This window comes from Zonotrichia albicollis, chromosome 3 (genome assembly GCF_047830755.1).
Source record: "Zonotrichia albicollis isolate bZonAlb1 chromosome 3, bZonAlb1.hap1, whole genome shotgun sequence".
In the NCBI taxonomy this organism is placed as follows: Eukaryota; Metazoa; Chordata; class Aves; order Passeriformes; family Passerellidae; genus Zonotrichia; species Zonotrichia albicollis.
In genome coordinates this window covers 3,400,421-3,420,109 of record NC_133821.1, presented here as the reverse complement: position 1 = coordinate 3,420,109, position 19,689 = coordinate 3,400,421, and the positions used below count along the sequence as shown (strand labels likewise).

At 42.1% G+C, this 19,689-nt stretch overlaps 1 protein-coding gene across 3 annotated transcripts in view; it reads right to left on the bottom strand.

The window, feature by feature from the left end:
• MSRA (methionine sulfoxide reductase A) overlaps positions 1-19,689 on the bottom strand; it is a 245,440-nt gene that overhangs the window by 140,390 nt on the left and 85,361 nt on the right. For all 3 annotated transcript variants that reach the window (XM_074536490.1, XM_074536489.1, XM_005493290.3), the window contains exon 2: positions 14,784-14,852. In XM_074536490.1, the coding sequence (XP_074392591.1) occupies positions 14,784-14,852 (69 nt within the window). The remainder of the gene's footprint in view (positions 1-14,783; positions 14,853-19,689) is intronic.

The window sequence follows — 19,689 nt, the reverse complement described above, 5'->3', positions numbered from 1 at the left end:
TCTTCCAATTCAGGATATTTCATGATCCTCTGAAGATCAAGCATGAGAGAATAGGAATCAGAAATGTCTAACAATAAATAGATAATTCATCCAAAAAGCAGTTCAATGTCTTATTCCTGAAGGTTTCCATCCTAAAAAATGTATTTGGTCATTGATCATGGAAACATCACAGACCCCAGAATGGTCTGGGTTGGAAAGGACCTTAAAGCTGATCCCATTCCACCCCCCTTCCACTAGACCAGGTCAAGGTCCAGTCCAGTCCATCAATTAGATCAAGTTTCATTCATGAAAATTAACTAAAATCTGTCTACTTGGCTTTGTATAAATCATCAATCCAATCATATTTAGACAGGTGGAGCACTGGGAAAAACGAGATGAGCAGGAGGCTTTGGGAATTCAATGCTGAGCTCAGACTCTAAAAGGCTTTCTCTCTGAAGCTGATTTCCATCATTAGTGGTGTTGCTGTTTTCAAACCCACAGTATTTTCAAACCCACGGCACATAAAGCCTTTGCCACAGATTTGAATTCCACTGTGCTGGGTTTTGGGTACAGACACAGAACAAAAGAGAAATATTCCCAAAAGTTGACTTTTTCTATTTACAGGGTCATTGATATTCCTACGTTCCATAAATATCAAAGAGAACTGTCACAAACTGTAAAATTCAGGAAGGGGAAACCAATAAACACCTGTTTCCTTTCATGTTTGTGGATTTGGGAATGCAGCTGATTGAATGTTTGTGGATGGGATCAACAGGCAGCATTTTCCATGAACAACTGACTGACATCCAAAGCAATATTTTACCACAAATGGATCTGACCTGCAGGAAAGAAGAGCTATCCACAAAGCAGGGACAATCAGTCCTTAAGTGCAAAGTGTTGGGATTGAAATTGCTTCTGTTTCATGTCTAATCCATCAAAGAGTCATCTTGAGGAGTCCTGTAGACACCTGTTGCTTCTAGGCCACAAATATGATGCCTGAAGTGTCCCAAGGATGCAGAAAAAAATGTCAAAAGTTTATGGTCAAAACTCTGATTCCTTGAATTATTTGTTTATTCCTTCTAATTTCTCTTACCAAATAAATTATTTGAGCAATGAAAATGTGATTAATAAAAGCTTCGGAAGTTCTTAACACAGCCCTGAATTGTCCAAAAATGAAATCAAAACTTTTCATGGAATGGTTTGGGTTGGAAGGGACTTTAAAGATCATCCAGTCCCACTCCCTGCCATGGGCAGGGACACCTTCCACTATCCCAGGTTGATCCAAGCCCCATCCAACCTGGCCTTGGACACTTCCAGGGATCCAGGGGCAGCCACAGCTGCTCTGGGCACCCTGTGCCAAGGCCTCCCTTCCTGGATATAGGATAATTGGATATTAGCAAGGAATCCACCCTCACAGGGAAGAATTCTTTGCTAATATCCAATTTAAATCTGTTCCCTGACAGTTTGGAGCCATTCCCTCTTGTCCTGTTATTCTAGGTCTTATTTCAAAGTCCTTCTCCATCTCTCTTTCAGGTTCCCTTTGGGTACTGGAAGGGGCAAGTAAGTCACCCTAAAGCATCTCTTGTCTAGGCTGAACAATCCCAATCCTCTCAGCCTTTTCCACAGGACAGCTGCTCCATCCCTCTGACCATCCTGGTGTCTCCTCTGGACTTGTTCCAGCATCTCCACACCCCTCTGATGTTGGAGCCCAGGGCTGGGGCAGCTCTGCAGGTGGGGTCTCACCTGAGGGGGGCAGGGGGGCAGAATCTCTGCCTCCCCTGAGGTTTCTGGGCTGGGCCATGTCCAGCTCTCACCCAGGTCCCCCAAGTCCTTCTCCCAGGCGTGTTCCATCCCTTCATCCCCAGCCTGGATTGATCCCAGGGGCTGCCCCAACCCAGGTGCAGCACCTTAATCTGAATGAGCACAGCAGAATGAGCCCACAGATTCTGTCACTAATCACGCCTCAACCTGGCCACCCTCCTCTGTTCTTTCAAGAAGAGAGCAGTTTCTCAATATATTATGTTTCCAAAGTCTGTTAGGGATAAAAAGAACCTCTGCTACAATAATGTGCTGAAGAGATTGAGATAGAGCTACACGGTCCTATCATCAAGCTGATTATTTGCTTCATTGCAAAGCATCACATCTTTAGTTCAGCCATTGATTTGAGGCTTTCAAATCATTTTGTGATCTTCCTTCACTCCGAGCATTCCAGCGCTTGGCAGAGATTCATTTTAGATCATCCCCGGTCATTTGCCACACTTTAGTGCTCCACTACTCAAGTAGAACTTGATATACACAGAAAATAAGAGATGTCATCAGGGCTGTGTAATCCATTTCATATAAATCCATCTCTGCAATAACACCGAAGCCTTACCCTTGTCTTGTGAAAATCTCTCTAATCTCCCAAACCACCTCGGGGAGCTCGAGATAGAGAGAAGCAAAACAAAATATATTCTACTCTTATAGAAGCAAAGAGCCACGTTTTGTTACCAGCAAAATAGGAATCACTTCCAAGGCCTTGCTGCAGAAAATAATAACTTGTTTACAAGGTTTGTTTACTGCAAGGAATAGAAAAATTGACTTTTCTTTCTTTTTTTTTTTTCTGATGACTATTGCTGAGTTAAATGAACTGCCATAGCCACATTCAGCAAAAGTAATCTCATATTCCTTATTATATTCGTAGCCTTAGATTTCAAACAACAACAGAAAGCTGTAGGCATCCTGACAATTATTTAAACCTACAATCTATAATTGCTCAGGAGCAAAAAAATAATTACATTCATATAACAAGCAATTCAACAAGCAGCCCTTTCGTCCTCCTTTCCCCTTAACCCTTTTCCAAACCAATAAATGCCTTCCAAGAGCACCTAGATCATTCAAATGGATCTATTTTGAACCATAGCTGTCCTTAATGGAAATATGGAAGTGCCAAGAGTTATTTTCTCATCTGCTGCAAGGCAATGCAATGATGGTGAGTTCTTACTTGCAAAAGAGAATAAGTCTTCCTACCCATCTCCAAAAAAAAAAACCCAAAAAATCCAAAAGATAATTACTCAAGAAAATACCAGAGTAGATTGTTAGAGAAAAACTAATTTATATCCAGAGGGGCAGACAGAGGCCAAATATTAATGTGGTTAGTCATTTGCCCATGTGTGCAGCATAATCATTCCCAAGAAACCTGGACTGGCAGCATTGGAAATAAAGAAACTATAAAAAACTCCAAGGCAGAGTGGCACCAATGGCTCAGCAAAGGAATTGCCATCATTCACAGCAAAGTCCATGACCTGCAGCTCTCCAGATCCATGATTTCCTTAGACATTCCATAAAAAACCACCCTGTGCCCTCCAGACTGAGCTGAAGGGCTGTGGTAGCACAGTCCTGCTGCAATAAACAGCCCCCCTAACCCTGAGCTGGATTTTGGGGAGCCTCTCCCACAGATCCTTGTGGGAATGTGTTTGGATAACTGCAGCTATCCAACCAGGCTGGGATAACTTGGGATAACTCCACAGTCATGGGGAACGAGCTGTGGTGCTCCAAGATGGAGCTTGATCATTCCATGCTCTGCACCCAGCCCACCTGAGCCCAAGCACATCTCCTGTATCCATGTTGGAACTCAGGACATCCCTCTGGCTGTCCTGGACTGCCAAGACCCCTGCCAGGGAGCTCAGAGGCCCTGGCACAGAGCCCAAGATGCTTGAGGTTTTGATTATGACCCATGGAGCAAATTACCAACCTTATATGAAGATCTCCAAGCCATGACATTTAAAGTAGAATGATAGTGAATTTATCACGGGGTGAAAAACAGATTTTTGGGGGTTTTTAGAAAGGGGGTTCAGGGAGACAAGATGGAGGGATCTGGGCATGTCCAGCCTTTCTCCTTCTTCTTCTTGGCCTCCATCTTCTGCTGTGATGTTGGCACTTTTGGATTGGTTTAGAGTAGAAACTCACTGTCTAACATAGGTGATAGGTATTGGGAAGTTATTGTAAATAATGTATACGTAGTTTTTAGTATAAAAAGATACCACCACCCCAGGGGCAGGCAGAGTGCCTTGGACTGTCTTGCTGAGTGGACCTCAGCTGGACAAGAGAAAAAAATTTATAGAGAAGACAAAAAAAACAACCTTGAGACCGAGAACTGAAAAGTTCTGAATCCTTCTTCAACCGCCAGGCTGGGAAGAGAGACTTTCTAAAATATCTTGGGGTCACTCTGACCAGCAAGAGATCCTGAGACATGCCAAGCCACAGACACATCCACAATGAGTTGTTGTCTCATTTACAGCATCATTGTGCAATCAGCCACTTCATCTCCTTTGGAATTTTGGGGATTTTTATGGACATACAGCTTCAAGGCAGATCAGGGACGATTACTGGAATGTTTTATCAAGTTTGTAAAATTTGCCCAGCAGAAAAAGATTCACAAAATATCTTCAAATCATTATTTCTCATGACTATCATGGAATGAAAAGATGGGTTTGGGTTGGAAGGGACCTTAAAAATCATCCAGTCCCAACCCTTTCCATGGGCAGGGACACCTTCCACTATCCCAGGTTGATCCAAGCCCTGTCCAGCCTGGCCTTGGACACTTCCAGGGATCCAGGGGCAGCCACAGCTTCTCTGGGAAACCTGTGCCAGGGTCTCCCTACCCTTCTAGCCAGGAATTCCTTCCAAAATCCCATCTTAATCTACCCACTAGCAGTGGGAAGCCATTCCCTGTGTCCTGTCCCTCCATCCCTTGTCCCAAGTCCCTCTCCAGCTCTCCTGGAGCCCCTTTAAGCACTTCAAGGGGCTCTGAGGTCTCCCTCAAGCCTTCTTTTTCCAGGATACCCAGGATGAATTACTCCCAGATTCACACAGAGGTCTCCAGCAAATTACACAATGGTGTGAAGAGGGAGCCTGTGAGTGACCAAAAATCCTTCTACATCTAAAAAACATGCAGTAAAATTATCTTGGGTTTGTTGGTCTCCAGAAAGCAAAGCAAATTAAAATCTCTTTATCCACCTCAGGGATAAACCCCATCCCACTGGGTGAGTCTGAGTGTCGCCTTTCTAACACTTAAACCCCTGCACTTGTCTTCTCTTGGATTGTCAGGAAAATCCCAGAGAGTCACCTAAATTAATCCCATCCTGCTGCGCAGCTGGATGCTGGAGTCAGGGATTGTCTGGAGCCTTGGGATTTCCTCACTGGTGGAAATTCAGAGACTGAGGGCACATGAGGGACAGACACAGTGACAACAACATTCCTCACCACACTTTCCATCCCAGAAGAGTCAAAAACAGCCGGATAATCAATATACAAACAAGGCTCCATGTCACCCCTTTGGACATGAGGAGGACACCCTGCCCTCTCTCCATCCCTGTCTGTAGATGCCATCCCTAATTCCAAACACATTCCAGCTCCATCCCCTCAACTCGAGCACGTGTCTGCTCCTGCATAATTCATTACATGACTCTCAATAATTTTCAGTCAAGGTTCAAGCCGGAATATGTCACACCAGGATTAGATTATTTATGAGCATAATGTTGGATTTAAGCCAATGACACACCAATAAATTTTATCTCCAAGCCTGACATATCTCATGCTGTTTTCCCTGGCTCACAAACAAATAACGACGCCTGTCTCAGAATTACTCGCATTCAACTTAAATCAGATTTTTTTTTTTGTGGTTAGCTCTTATCTTGCTTGAAAAACTGATCATGTTGTTTCTTTCTTTCAGAGGCTGAAGTGTGATTTTGCCTTCGTTTCCCAAGTGTGTCCTGCACTGAGAACAAAATTTTTCCAGAAGAAAAATCTGGAATAAGGTGCTGTTTGAGCCTCTAAAAAAGAATGTTCTTACTCTTTTCTAAAGACCAAAGACTTGTGTCACCCAGGAAATACAGAGCCTGTACCAGCCAGCACTAACTGCCATTGAAAATAATCTAATTTTAGCACTACCCAAAATAAAAGAATAAATAATGTTTAATACATAATATATAAATGCACATTATATATATGTTTAATACATATATATGTTTAATACATAAATACACATTATATATAAATGTCTATTAATATAAATATTGTTACATAAATATCTATTGAGACAGAAAGGATTCTCTGAGCAATTCTAGGAGCAATTCTTCCCATCCAACCTCATGCAAACTTGGAACAACTGCACTGAAATCTCCACTATTTGTGTTCACATGTGACAAAAGGTGCCCAAGCTCCCATGACAATCACATTCCAGTTCCAATGGAATAAAATTACCTTTAAGGTCCCTTCCAACCCAAACTATTCTGGAATTCTGAGATTCTATTCCAATTAAGCCCTCCACATTTCAGGAGTATTTCTGAGCCAGTATTTTAAAAGTTGGTGAAGGTTTTTGTATCTTTGATCTGGAATAAAGTTATCTAATGATATATTTTTTCAATAACTTCATCAGGTGAGAAAAACTCCTGAAAATCAGGAAAATCACTCTAACTTCTCCCAAACTCAATAACTCAGGAGTAAGTAATCCATATTTTTCAATATAGAACCCTCTTTGCTCAGTCTCACATGCCCAGATCTAAGATTTCCAGGCTGTGCCAGCAGCCTTGTGAAGATAAATCCATTAGGATCTGCTGACAACACTTTGCGGATGTCACAATATATCTGAAATTATCAAAACAGCACAATTTTGCCCCTCCAAAAACCCTCATGTATATTTTTTTTTGTGGCTGAACAGAATAAATCATCAGCACTCCACGTGTTTTATTCCATGTCACCACTCTCTTGTGCTTTATTAGCAGAAATCCAAGGATAAATCTGATGGCAAATGTGCCCATCCCAGCACATAAACAAACACATACACAAATATATCTCCTGCAAAGCAGCATCAATCTGATCAGGGCAGCCTCCAGTCATTAACAGGATAATTTACTTCTATTTCCAACTTAAACCAACTCAGAATGATGCCAAGCATATGTTCTCCCTGCTCATTGATATACTCCTATTTATCACAGGCAAGGAATTACTTCTCTGCAAGGCTTTTGCAATTGCTCAAGGTGCTCGTGCTGCCTTTTTAGCATGGGAAATAAAAAAAAAAATTAATTTTTTTTAAAAATTAAAACCCTAAATAAATACAATATTACTAAATTTTAAAAATTAACATTTAGATAAATAAGAAAATAATTATCTTCTTCAAGAAAATTCCTGCTGTTGGAGATCACTGAGCCATATCCCAGAAGTCATGGAAATTAACTGTGTCTCTTCTACTCTTTTCTGTGGCAATATCCCAGAATTAAAAGGTTGTTTTAAGGTGAACGATGCTGATTAAAAAGCTGCAGTCTGACTTTTAAAAATCCCCAGATCTTCCCTAATGTGCAATAGCCACTCCAAGCAGCAATCCACACAAAGCTGAATTCTTCATTACCTCAAGAAACCTAAATTAACATAAAAAACTCCCTGATGGAGGAGCACAGAGATTGTGTTTGAAGGCCACATTACTTTAGTTTTCTGAAGGAAAAAGAGATGTGGCTCCTTTGAAAGCAAAGGATGTTTTGAAGGGTTGTGTTCATCAAGGACATCTTTCACTTTGTGTTAGGGATATTTTATTGTCCCTTATTAGTGTTTATAAATGTCAGGAAATGTCTTTGGTGAGGACTAAGCAGAGCTGTAGCATTTTGTTTTTATCAGGGTCTCCTTGCCCAGTGCTTTGCCCATTTACATTCCCACAAAGCTGATGCACAACTCCATCAAATCAGAGCAGCAGCATTTAAAGCACAATGTCCAGGATATTCCACAGGACAAGAGAAACTGAGCATTGAGATTTTTTATTTCATAAGGCCCCAGAGTTAAAGTTTTTTCGGTGTTTATCACCTTATTGTACAACAGGTTCAGGGGTAAATATTCAGTTCAGGGGTAAATTTTCAGTTCAGGGGTAAATTTTCAGTTCAGGGCTTTTCTGCTTAGGCTTTAAAATCTAAACAAAGAACATTCCCTGGCAATGATTAAAAAAAAACAAAAAACCCTAGAGGTGTGACCAGAAAACCAGAGCACCTCACTTCAGACAAGGTTGTGAGGAAGACGATGATCTGAGGAGAAGAAATTGGGGATGGTGGTGAAGGAAAAACTGGGCACACCCTGAGCCCAGAGCCCCCCATGCCCTGGGCTGGTCCCCCAGTGTGGGCAGCAGGGGAGGGGCGGATTCTGCCCCTCTCAGGTGAAACCCCACCTGCAGAGCTGCCTCCAGTTCTGGGATCCAATATCAGAGGGACATGGAGCTGCTGGAGAGAGTCCAGAGGAGGCCACGGAGATGCTCCAAGGGCTGGAGCCCCTCTGGAGCCAGGCTGGGAGAGCTGGGAGGGCTCACCTGGAGAAGAGAAGGATCCACAGGGAGAGCTCAGAGCCCCTTCCAGGGCCTAAAGGGGCCCCAGGAGAGCTGGAGAGGGACTGAGGATGAGGGATGGAGGGACAGGACACAGGGAATGGCTGCACACTGCCAGAGGGCAGGGATGGACGGGATATATTGGAAGGAATTCTTCCCTGTGAGGGTGCTGAGGCCCTGGCACAGGGTGCCCAGAGAAGCTGTGACTGCCCCTGGATCCCTGGAAGTGTCCAAGGCCAGGCTGGATGAGGGTTGGAGCCATCTGGGATAGTGGGAGGTGTCCCTGCCCATGGCAGGAGGTGGAACTGGATGATCTCTAAACTCCCTTCCCACCCAAACCATTCCATGATTCCATGTTTAGGCAGTGGCTGCAATAATGATGAACCAGGGCCACACAGCAGGGGTTGGGAACTGGGCTGAGTTTCAGACCTCTCAAAGAGGCAGCCAAAAGACAAAATCAGTGTCTGGAAGAGAGGAAAGAGGAAAATGAGAACTTAGGGTAGATTTCTTTAAAAAACACACTGGAAAGGTAAGAATGGGTCCCCAGTTTGGTTTAAGAACAGAGCAGTCTCCCTTTAGGCCATTCCCTTTTGTTATGCCCTGATTTCCCAGGCTTTTTCTCTCATTCCAGAGCTGCAGAAATGCCGTGTCCACTTTCCCATCACTATAAAACAGGCAACAAACCAGGACAGCATTAATTCCTGAAAACAGGACAGCATTAATGCCTTAGAACTCTGCAAAGCCAGCCAATTAATACACTTCCTTCTCTTTTCCACATGCTGAAAGAGAATTAACACAAGAGACATGAACCCCTTCTGCAATACATTCCCTCTGGCTCTCAATTTTTCCACAATGTGATCCTTGCACCATGTGATGATATTGCTGTGGATGTTTCTCCTCCATTTGGGTCAGAGCAAACACGCCTGTTTCAAAATCATCAAGTCTTAAATTTTCTTCAGATAGAGATAAAACATCTTCTGATGTGTAGCATTGTTTTAAGTTGTTTTTTTTCTTTCAAAAAAATTTGCTTGTTCTATTTTTACTGTCTACAGAAAAAAAATAAGAAAGAAGGAAAGGGAAAATAAAAAGGTGTTTCTCTTGAGGGTCAAACTTTTGTTCCCTGTGGTTTTCTTTTTCTGGTGAAAAATAGTCATTGAAAACTCAGCTGGACCAAAAGACTTCCTGACACTGGTCCTCCTCTGACACAGCCACCAGCAGCTGTTCCAGGGGGGACAAAAAGAACCCCTGTATGGATTTATCTGTTCTTGAACCCATCATCCCACTTCCAAGGGAAATAATTTTCTTTTAGTTGAGAAGTTGTCCTAATGAGGCCTTTATCCATAGAAACAGAATGGTTTGGGTTGGAAGAACATTAAAACTCATCCTGTTCCAGTCCTTGTCATGGGCAGGGATAAATTCCATCATCCCAGGTTGGTCCAAGCCCTGTCTTGTCACTGTCATATTTTCTGGAAAAATCCCTTTGCCCGGATTTCTTCTCCTGGGAAGCTGAAAAGCCTCAGAGAAAAATGAAAACAATAATTATCTGATTTGCTTCTCCTGTGTTTTGCTGCTTTGGAATGTGGTTGGAGATTGTTTATCCAACAGGTGGTTGCTTGATTGGTTTCATGGGAATTGTTTTTATTTAATGACCAGTCATGCTCAGGCTGTGTCGGACTCTGAGGAGTCAGCCATGAGTTTTTAGTTAGTATCTTGTTAAGTCTTCTGTAAGTACCCTTTGTCTATTCTTTAGTGTAATATAATATAATATAATATAATATAATATAATATAATAATAAATTAGCCTTCTAAGAACATGGAGTCAGATTCTCAATTCCTCCTTTCGTCCTGGGGACCCAGCAAATACCACACTGTCCAACCTTCATGGGAAGGAGCTGAAGTCCCCAAGAGCAGGGTGTGCTGGAGGACCTCAGTTTTCCAAGAGCCCCAAGGAATAGCTGAGACCTTGCTGGACAATCCTGGGGGACCCTGGTTGAATTTTTAAACAACCTTTAGAAGCAGTGGGAATGCAATTGTGACAGGACACAATAACTCACAATAACTCAGGCAAAACACAACAATAACCCATAACAATTCCATAATCCATGGAATTACTGGAATGTGCTGCTCTCTAATAAGTGCAGAGCAGAAGGTGACCAGGCCTGGATCTGCCTGTGAGCTCCAAAATATCCATAATTAGACCTTATCAGTTCCTTAACATCCTATTTCTGCCTGCACTTTGTTTACATCAAGAAACCAATTATCCCATTACAAGCCAGTCTGTGTCAAGCAAATACAGCTCAATGTGCTCCTACATTCTAAAAGTGTTGTAATTACAAATCTGAGCTATTGCCAGATTTTACTGGAGGTAAATAAGAGCCCTTCTATGCACACAGCATATGCACAATGCTCCCTCTTGGAGAATCAGGTGACATAGAAATCTTAGGGAATACAGAGGTGCTCTGGGATTAACTGGAGTCTTTCAGCAGCAGCTGATAAGGAAAAGAAGTGCTTAAAATTCAACAGAAACCTGATCAGAAACATCTCTGAGCATAATTTACATGCCTATGGCAGGGGGTTGCAATGAGATCTTTAAGGTCCCTTCCAGCCCAAACCATTCCACGATGTTATGATAATGCAAAAGTGCATTTAAAACTGTTTAAAATATGCAAGAGTTACAATGGTGCTGAGGAAAAGACTAATTTCTTGAAGTCGTGAATGTTCTGGAGCTTTCAGGCATTTGGGGGTTTTTTACCCCTGGGAAATAAGTTGAATTTAAACCCTAAACTGCTTCTTTTCAAAATATTATCAACCCCCCCTTATATATATATTTGGATTTTGAGTTTTGATTAGGTTTGGGGTCAAAATCAGTCTCCTAAGACAAAGAATTTTTAACTGAATATATCCATGGCCATTAAACTTCTAAGGAAACTTTCTGGACAGGCATTCATTGAAGGACTTCTACTTTATCATTCATAACACAAACATGAAGCATTGAGTTCCACTTGTTCCATGGAAACACAGAACCCCAGAATGGTTTGGGTTGGAAGGAGATCACCCAGTTCCAACCCCTGCCTCTGTCCCAGGTAGCTCCAAGTCCCATCCAGCCTGGTCTTGACTCCTGGGCAGCAGTCAAGGAATTTGGGAATAAGGAATTTTTGATGCAGCATTCCAGTGTTTCCAGTCAAGCTGTGCCTGTGCACATCATGTTCCCTTAGTGCTTAAATCCTAGCTGGGAGCTGGATTATGAGGTCACAGGATGGGGAGCATTAAGAGATTTCCATTAAAGAATCACCCTCACCCTTGAAACGTGGCTTTTTTTCCCCACTGCAGAAGCAAGGACACATTTCTTTATCCTGCTGAACAATAGGTGCACCTCCAGCAGCTGGGTGATGCTGAACAGACAACAGGAGAGCCTCGAGATAATTTAAATAATCCTTTGAAACCTGTGAGGTTCTGCTGTAGATGGGAAAGCTGCATGAACAATGCCCTGAGTACATTCACCCTGTCCCTTGATCCAAACAAGCAGTCACACCATCAAATGAATAATGCACCATTAGGAAGAGAATCTTGAGGAGGTTTTGCAGGAGAGGGAGCTGTGGAATGAAATCCAGCTGCGTTTTGCAGCAGGTGGAAGGCTCAGTGTTTACAACCCTGCATTATATTTCATTCTGCTGGTTTATTGGTGCATCTAAAACCATCCAAGCAAGAGGAAAATTCACTGCAAATTGGCTTCTCTACACAACCAACTTTTGGGTTTTGCAGATCTTTTTAAGCAATCACAGGATGGGTCAGGTTAGAAGGGAGCACAGTGGGGTCATCTGGTCCAACTCCCTGCTCCAGCAGGGTCATCCCAGAGCACAGGGCACAGGATTGTGTCCAATGGGTCTGGAATAAAAACCCAGTAAGGGAGACTGGGATAATCCCAGTGAGGGAGACTGGGATAATCCCAGTGAGGGAGACTGGAATAACCTCAGTGAGGGAGATTGGAATAACCCCAGTGAGGGAGAGTGGGATAATCCCAGTGAGGGAGACTGGAATAACCTCAGTGAGGGAGATTGGAATAACCCCAGTGAGGGAGACTGGAATAACCCCAGTGAGGGAGACTGGGATAACCCCAGTGAGGGATAATCCACACCCTCTCTGGGCAGGAAGAAGGATCTCTGCTAATCCTGCTCTTCCCTGTGAATCCCAAGGATTAAAGGATTTTTCTGGAAGAGGGGTATGAAAATCCTGTCTTGGTGAGGTGGAGTCAGAAATTCAACTGGCTCAAGCTCTCTCCTGAGTTTACAGAGTCCCAAAATACAAAGAACTTGGTGTCAGCAGGATCAAACATGGATAGGATGAGTAATAATCCCAGGAGAGGAATTCCTAACTGATCGTTTTCTTCTTCTAGTGCTTGTTTTAGAATCAGAGAATCCTGGAATGGTTTCATTGGAAGGGACCTTAAAGCTCATCCAGCTCCATGGACAGGGACACCTTCCACTACTCCAGGTTGCTCCAAGCCCCATCCAACCTGGCCTTTCATTCCCATTCACATGGATTGGAGGGAGGAAATTGAACTGCAGATCAATTTTCCCAATCCCATCTCCCCCAGACTGGGATGCCAGCACCAACAAATGCCAGGGATTTTCACCAGAGCTGTGTTTGTGCACTATTCCAGTGCTGGTCTAATAGCAAAAATCAGGATGTGGAAGCTTTCTGTTCCTTCACAGCACAGATGGCACCAGCCTGAGCTTTCACCACTTAAACCCAACACTTGCAATCACAGCCTAGTGGTAAATCTAGGGCAAGTGAAAAACTATGGAAGTTCCCAGCGTTGATAGGAATGTTACAGAGTTCCTCAGGAATGCTTCAAAGTGTGCTGTTTAATTAGATTTTACATTTTTCCAATTAAATTCTGTTGCTTTCTGTGATTTTTTGCAAATTGTGTACAACAATAGAACCAACACCCATCACAAACACTGGAAATCTCATCTGATCATGACACAGAAAATAAAAAAAAATTTTAAAAAAAGGAGCTTATTTTTTTAAAGAAAATATCTAAACAGCACAGACTGCATCAGTATCAGACTGTACCAGAACCCTTTGACCCTAAGAAATTCAAAGAAGAATCTCTAAATCCATCTCAGCCTTGGAGATTAAAAGGTTAAAATCAATTTCCGTTTGCTCCAAAAGAAAATTATGAAACAATCACTCATTCCACCACTCCAATAATTTGTTTATGTTCCCAAAATCCACAGAGAAGGAGACACTGACAAAAAGGCAACACTGGATTGGAGGAACTCTGAGGAGAAGTTGAATAAATCATGTTGGAAATTGAAGGGTGACACCCACAAACCATTTCTCCTCTTCATCCATGAAACTACACCAACATTAATTCCACAGGAAAGATGACACTCACCAAGATTTTTTTGCCATCATCAATTTAAAAGATCATTTTTGGAGTATAAAATTAATGTGCAACAAGGAGTGATTTAATATTTACTTCAGCATCACAGACAGAGAAATATTTAATAGAATATAATACATTTCCTAAGGCATTTTGGACCATCCTGCACATGTTAGTAGAGAAATATATCCTTTGTAAACAACTTAGTTGTATCAAAACAGCATTAGGAAATTTTTCATTCTCTGTAGCAATTAATTTTAATAATAACTGCCATAGAAATCCACTTTTTTTCTTCCCAGTAAATCCCAAAGGCTTGCCTTAAGGACAAACATCAGCACATCCCAAAAAGAGAGCTCTGACAATTCCCAGGTTTGGGTAAAGTCCAGATTTTGGTTGGAAAAAGGTGATTTTGATCCATTTTAGGATGTTTATTACTTCCAGTAGTGATAAATTTCTCTGGAGAAACACCTTTTCAAGTCTTCAAAACAGGCTCAAAGAACGACATTTTCATAGAAAAGAGACAGATAAAGAGAAACCAAACTTTTTCATTTTTCCACCTGCCCCTTCTCCAGCTCTGATGGCTCCTGACAGGAATTCCACAGGAATTCACAAAGGCAGAAACCAGCAGGTTTGGTTTGGGGCATGTAAAAGGTAAAAACCTTCCAAGTCCAGGAGATCCCAAACAGATGGAATTCCTTGCATGGTTTAAAGTGTAGAGAATCATGGATCATCTTCCGAATTTTACTTAAACTAATGAATGATCTTTGAGAAATTATCATACATTTAAAAAGCTATTATTTTGGAATTTCTAGGGAGCAAAATACAGGATTTACATTTTCTGTTTGTATAACTGAGGGAAAAAAACCACTTTTAGTGTATTTCTTTATATGTAAATTACATATAAAGGACATCTCCAAAATGCTCAGTAGCTTTAGCTGATGTCAGTGATTGGAAAAAGGCAGGAGCAGCCCAGCCCAGGTTCTGAAACTCAAAGGAGTCAGGCTGAAATTAAGAAATTTGGAATGCAGCAACACAGCAGAGTTTTGAGCTTTTATTTTCAAACTGATGCCTTACCAAACAGAGCCATCTGTGTTCCCTCTGGGAAAGGTTCAACCATTCTGTTCCCATTGACATGATGTTTATCTAGAAGGGAAAAAAAAAAAAAACACCACCAAGTTAAAATGTGATAGAGTATTTGCTTTGCATAAAAATCAATTGTTTATTTCTCACAGATCCATTGAAACCTGAACAATTCCTATGGGCAGGGACACCTTCCACTATCCCAGGTTGATCCAAGCCCATCCAACTTGGCCTTGGACACTTCCAGGGATCCAGGGGCAGCCACAGCTTCTCTGGGAAGCCTTTTCCAGGGCCTCCCCACCCTCAAAAGGAACAATTCCTTCCCAATATCCCATCCAACCCTGCCCTCTTGCAGTTCAAAACCTTTTCACTGCCATCCCCACATTGGTTTTTTGCTGCTAAGGCACATTTTAAACAACAGCGGCAAGAAACAAAACTGCCCGAATTCAAAATACAACTTTCTGTTCACAAAACATTTCCCAGAGAGAAAATCAAGATGTTTTCTCAATGCATGCACTGTTTTAATTCCTTTAGTCCTGATGCTGGTGAGGAATAAACCAGGTCAGATAAGGAATGTGGGCTCACTTGTGAATTCTCTGGAAACAACATTTCTCATTAGCAGGGAGGCACATTCCTAATCCCAGCTGGCATCCAACATTTACCAACAGCCAGAGAGAAGGGAAAATCAGGGTCATCTGCAAGTGGAGCAAGAGGTGCCACAAGTCAATTGGTGGCATTTAGGAAAATTGATTGTCCTGTGCCACAGGAGAGAAGCTTTGGGAAGAAAATTGTTGGGAAGCTCCAGAGTGGGAGTAACACGACCAAGGTTTCAACCTCGTTAGCTGTAGCTGCTATTCCCAACATGATCTACGGCCACGGGAGAGGAGTGAACAGTCAGAAAAATTACAGAACATCTTGTAAGATCAAATAAACTAACCCTGCCCTCGCCCTGATAGCTGCCTTCATTTACAGAGTGAGTGACATCCATGATGTATGAAGCAGTTATCATTTCAAATGGCCAGGCTTTCAATATATTAAAATTAAAATTAAACTTTCAGAGGTGAGACAGGCTTGAATGAAAGTAATATTTTCAGAGTTCCCAAGTTGTCTCCCAATGTCTTCATACTTTAATTTCTAAGATCTCAGCCAGATAAAATGATTCATTTTCTTGTCATTCATACTTTGGCTCACTATTTTTTCCAGTATTTCCTGAACAGATGCATTAAATAGTAAAAAATAAACCCAAAACCCCCCAGATTTAAGTGGGCCTTAACAAAATACACATTCAACCTTAGGAAGAAAGTAACAACACCTAAATAGCAATGTACAACTAGCAACAACTCTCCCCAAGGAGAAGTAAAGAATGTCCCAGTTTGGGGCTTTTTACTGAACAGTTTTCAGTAAAAACAGTTTGAATATGTGAAAATATTTTCATTCTCACCTACAAATTGGATTAACTAACTCCAGAAAATCAGGAATAGTTTGGCCCCACAGAATTGGTAAAAAAACAGGACAATCCCTGCAGCTTGCCGACAGAAAGAATAAATTACTTTTCCAAGCTCATTGTCATTCCAGAGACAAGGGATTGCAGTAAGTAGGATAAAACCTGGTGTTACAGAGCCATGGAGAGATTTCCAATGAGCACTGGACTGGCTGTGAGTTCATTTCAGATTTCTGAGGCTGAAAACAGCACATTCCACCCAAATACTGTCAATTTATGGAGGCAATTCATTAATGGGTGCAGAAAGCTGAATTAGAAGGACATGGATCATCAAATCCCAGAATGGTTTGGTCGGAAGGGACCTTAAAGTTCATCCAGTCCCAACTCCTGCCATGGGCAGGGGCACCTTCCACTATCCCAGGCTGCTCCAAGCCCTATCCAAGCTGGCCTGGAACACTTCCAGAGATGTCTCTACATCACTTTTTGTTTAATCTCCTTGATCCTCATGGTTCCCAAGTAAAGTTAAGGAATAGATTCTGACTTTTATTTCATTGATATTCACGCAGTCCAAATTTTCATGAACATAAATTCATGAACAACAACCTCTCAAAACTTCCAAATGCTGCTCCATCATCAACCGCCAAAACTCTAAATTTTCCAAGTTAAGAGAGAGATTCCTGTGACACACTGATGAAAAGAACCAGTAGGAGCTGAAAGCCACACAGATCCTGGAGGACTTGACATTCAGTCTCAGCTTCAGGCAAAGTCTGCTTCAGACAGGTGCAGTGTCTGCCCTGTGCTCCTCAGAATATCTTGATTTTAACAGAAGTAATCCTTCACAGATCCAAAATATATGGAAAGATAATCAAAAGTTGCTTAACAGAGCCTCAGTATTTCTTAGACATTGTTCAGTTTTTCTGCCTGTCACTGGATGGTTTCTAACATGGTCCTACAATAGCTCTTGGCTAAAGAGTCACTGACTGCAGGTGAAGTTCTGTCTACACATGGATTATCACGGAATCATGGAATGGTTTGGGAAGGAACCTTAAAGACCATCTAATGATCTAAAAAATCCACCCCCTGCCATGGGCAGGGACACCTTCCACTGTTCCAGGTTGATCCAAGCCCCATCCAGCCCGGCCTTGGACAATTCCAGGGATCCAGGGGCAGCCACAGCTTCTCTAGGCACCCTGTGCCAAGGCCTCACCACCCTCACAGGGAACAATTCCTTCCCAATATCCCATCCATCCCTGCCCTCTGGCAGTGGGAAGCCATTCCCTGTGTCCTGTCCCTCCATCCCTTGTCCCCAGTCCCTCTCCAGCTCTCCTGGAGCCCCTTTAGGCCCTGGAAGGGGCTCTGAGCTCTCCCTGGAGCCTTCTCGTCTCCAGGTGAACTCCCCCAGCTCTCCCAGCCTGGCTCCAGAGCAGAGGGGCTCCAGCCCTTGGAGCATCTCTGTGGCCTCCTCTGGACTCTCTCCAGCAGCTCCACGTCCTTCTGCTGTTGGGAGTCCCAGATCTGGAAGCAGCTCTGCAAATGGGGTCTCATGAGGCCAAGCAGAACCATCTTCCTCCCTGCTGCCCTCACCATGAGTCTGTACCACTAAACCACTCAAACAGACAACTTCTTATCTACAAACTATCCAAAAGTTAATTAGTCCAGCTGAAATCACGTTTGATCCAATCCCAGCAATTTATCAGCGTGGACAATCGAGTTCCAATGCCCAGACCTGTTTCTCTGGCACATTTTAATTTGTGAGGATGCATTTTATTTATCCTCCCTCTTCTGTGGGCTGATGTTATCACACCCATGATAGATAAAGTTAACAATGAAATATGTTCAAATGGGAAAGTTCTGTGAAAAATGTTTCCTTTCAAACTAGCCTGACTTAGGTTCCAAACAGATTTACAAGCCCAGAGAAATTTAAAGAACTCAGGGTTAAGATACCCCCAGTCATTTAATTTACATCACTCCTCTTTTTGTGGGCCCAAATGAAGATGCTTAAAAATGGTTTGGTTTTCAGAGAATGCTTATCCAGCAGTGAATGAAAATCAGGAATTTTCTGGTCTCAAAATATTCCATCCCTAGCAATCACAGCAAAGATTTGAGAACATTTAAATTCTATTAACAAGAGATTCATATGTTCTTCATATTTGTCTTTTGAATTTTTTTAAGCCATTAGGGAATATTTAGATTAAATATCCAAACTTGTTTCATCAGAGCAGCCAGAAAGTTATTATTTTTAAATGAAAACTGAGATTCTTGCATAATCAAATTAATCCAGGAGTAGGGGTCATATTTATACGCAAGGACTGTTAATTTTCCATGGTAAGTACAGCCAGGAATTGAATTGAAAATAGCTGATTAACCAATTACCAGGAGCCTCCTCCATCTCCTAAAGCACAGTCACAGTGGGAACGGGGGAAAGGAGGAGGAAAAGGGAAAAGCAGGGATGGGAACATCCCAAAGCAAATCAGCTGCTACTTGAAGGACTCCCTTCCCCTTTCTTTTTTGCCTTTTCTTACATTTTTCCCACATTTCCCATCACACCACCATGGTGGAGGATTTGGGCTACTGAAGGGTTGGGAATCTGGGAGAAAAAACAGATCAGGGAACATCAGAATTTTCTTAAGCAGTTATAAAAGGATCTCACAGGTTATTATTTCCAGAAGTGGACTATAAGGCATAATATCACTTAATTATATTTCACTCGTTTACTTTAGAAAACAGGGATCTGACCTTGGTTTTGTGCCTGAGTAAAGGAACTGATTCCAGGAACTTCAGGGCTCCAGAATTTCTGTTCACTTTTCACTTATGAAAGCCACAATGTGCCAGTACTTCTGTAAAATAGGTCATTCATTTATAGGCCTAAATTCCTTCAAGCCTGATTTTCTTAAACCTAAGGATGTTTATTTATTTTTTCACTCTTTCCTAACCCAAGAGATATTTCCTTAAAGAAATGGTTTAGTTCTATAAAAAGGTACCTGATGTGTGTGCCAAGAGAAGTCAGACACATCTCATGTACCAAATTCTGCTAAAAATGAGGATTTGGTAAATTGTGCAAGGATGGAATTGCCCCAAATCCTCACTAATTCAAACAGAGAGTGAAATAATCCATTTTATTTATATCCATGCCCTCTCCCAAGTTCTCCTGGACACCAGAAAATGCTTTTGGGATGGTCTGCAAAGGACAGAGGAAAAGTTTGGCTGTTAAAGAGAAAGATTGCAGGAAGTGCTTCTGAAGGAATAGGAATTACCTGCTAAATGCCCCCTTTTCCAACCTAAACTAAGACCCTCCCATTTTTCCTTGTTCCTGAAGGTGGAATTCAGATTTCAAATTCTAGGATTTCAAAAACTAAAAAAAAAAAATGGGGGAAAAAAGGACAGGAAAACAGAGATTCACTGGGGCTCTTGGAGGACAAAAGAGAGGCACACAAGGGGAGAGCTGCTCTCCTTGAGTGG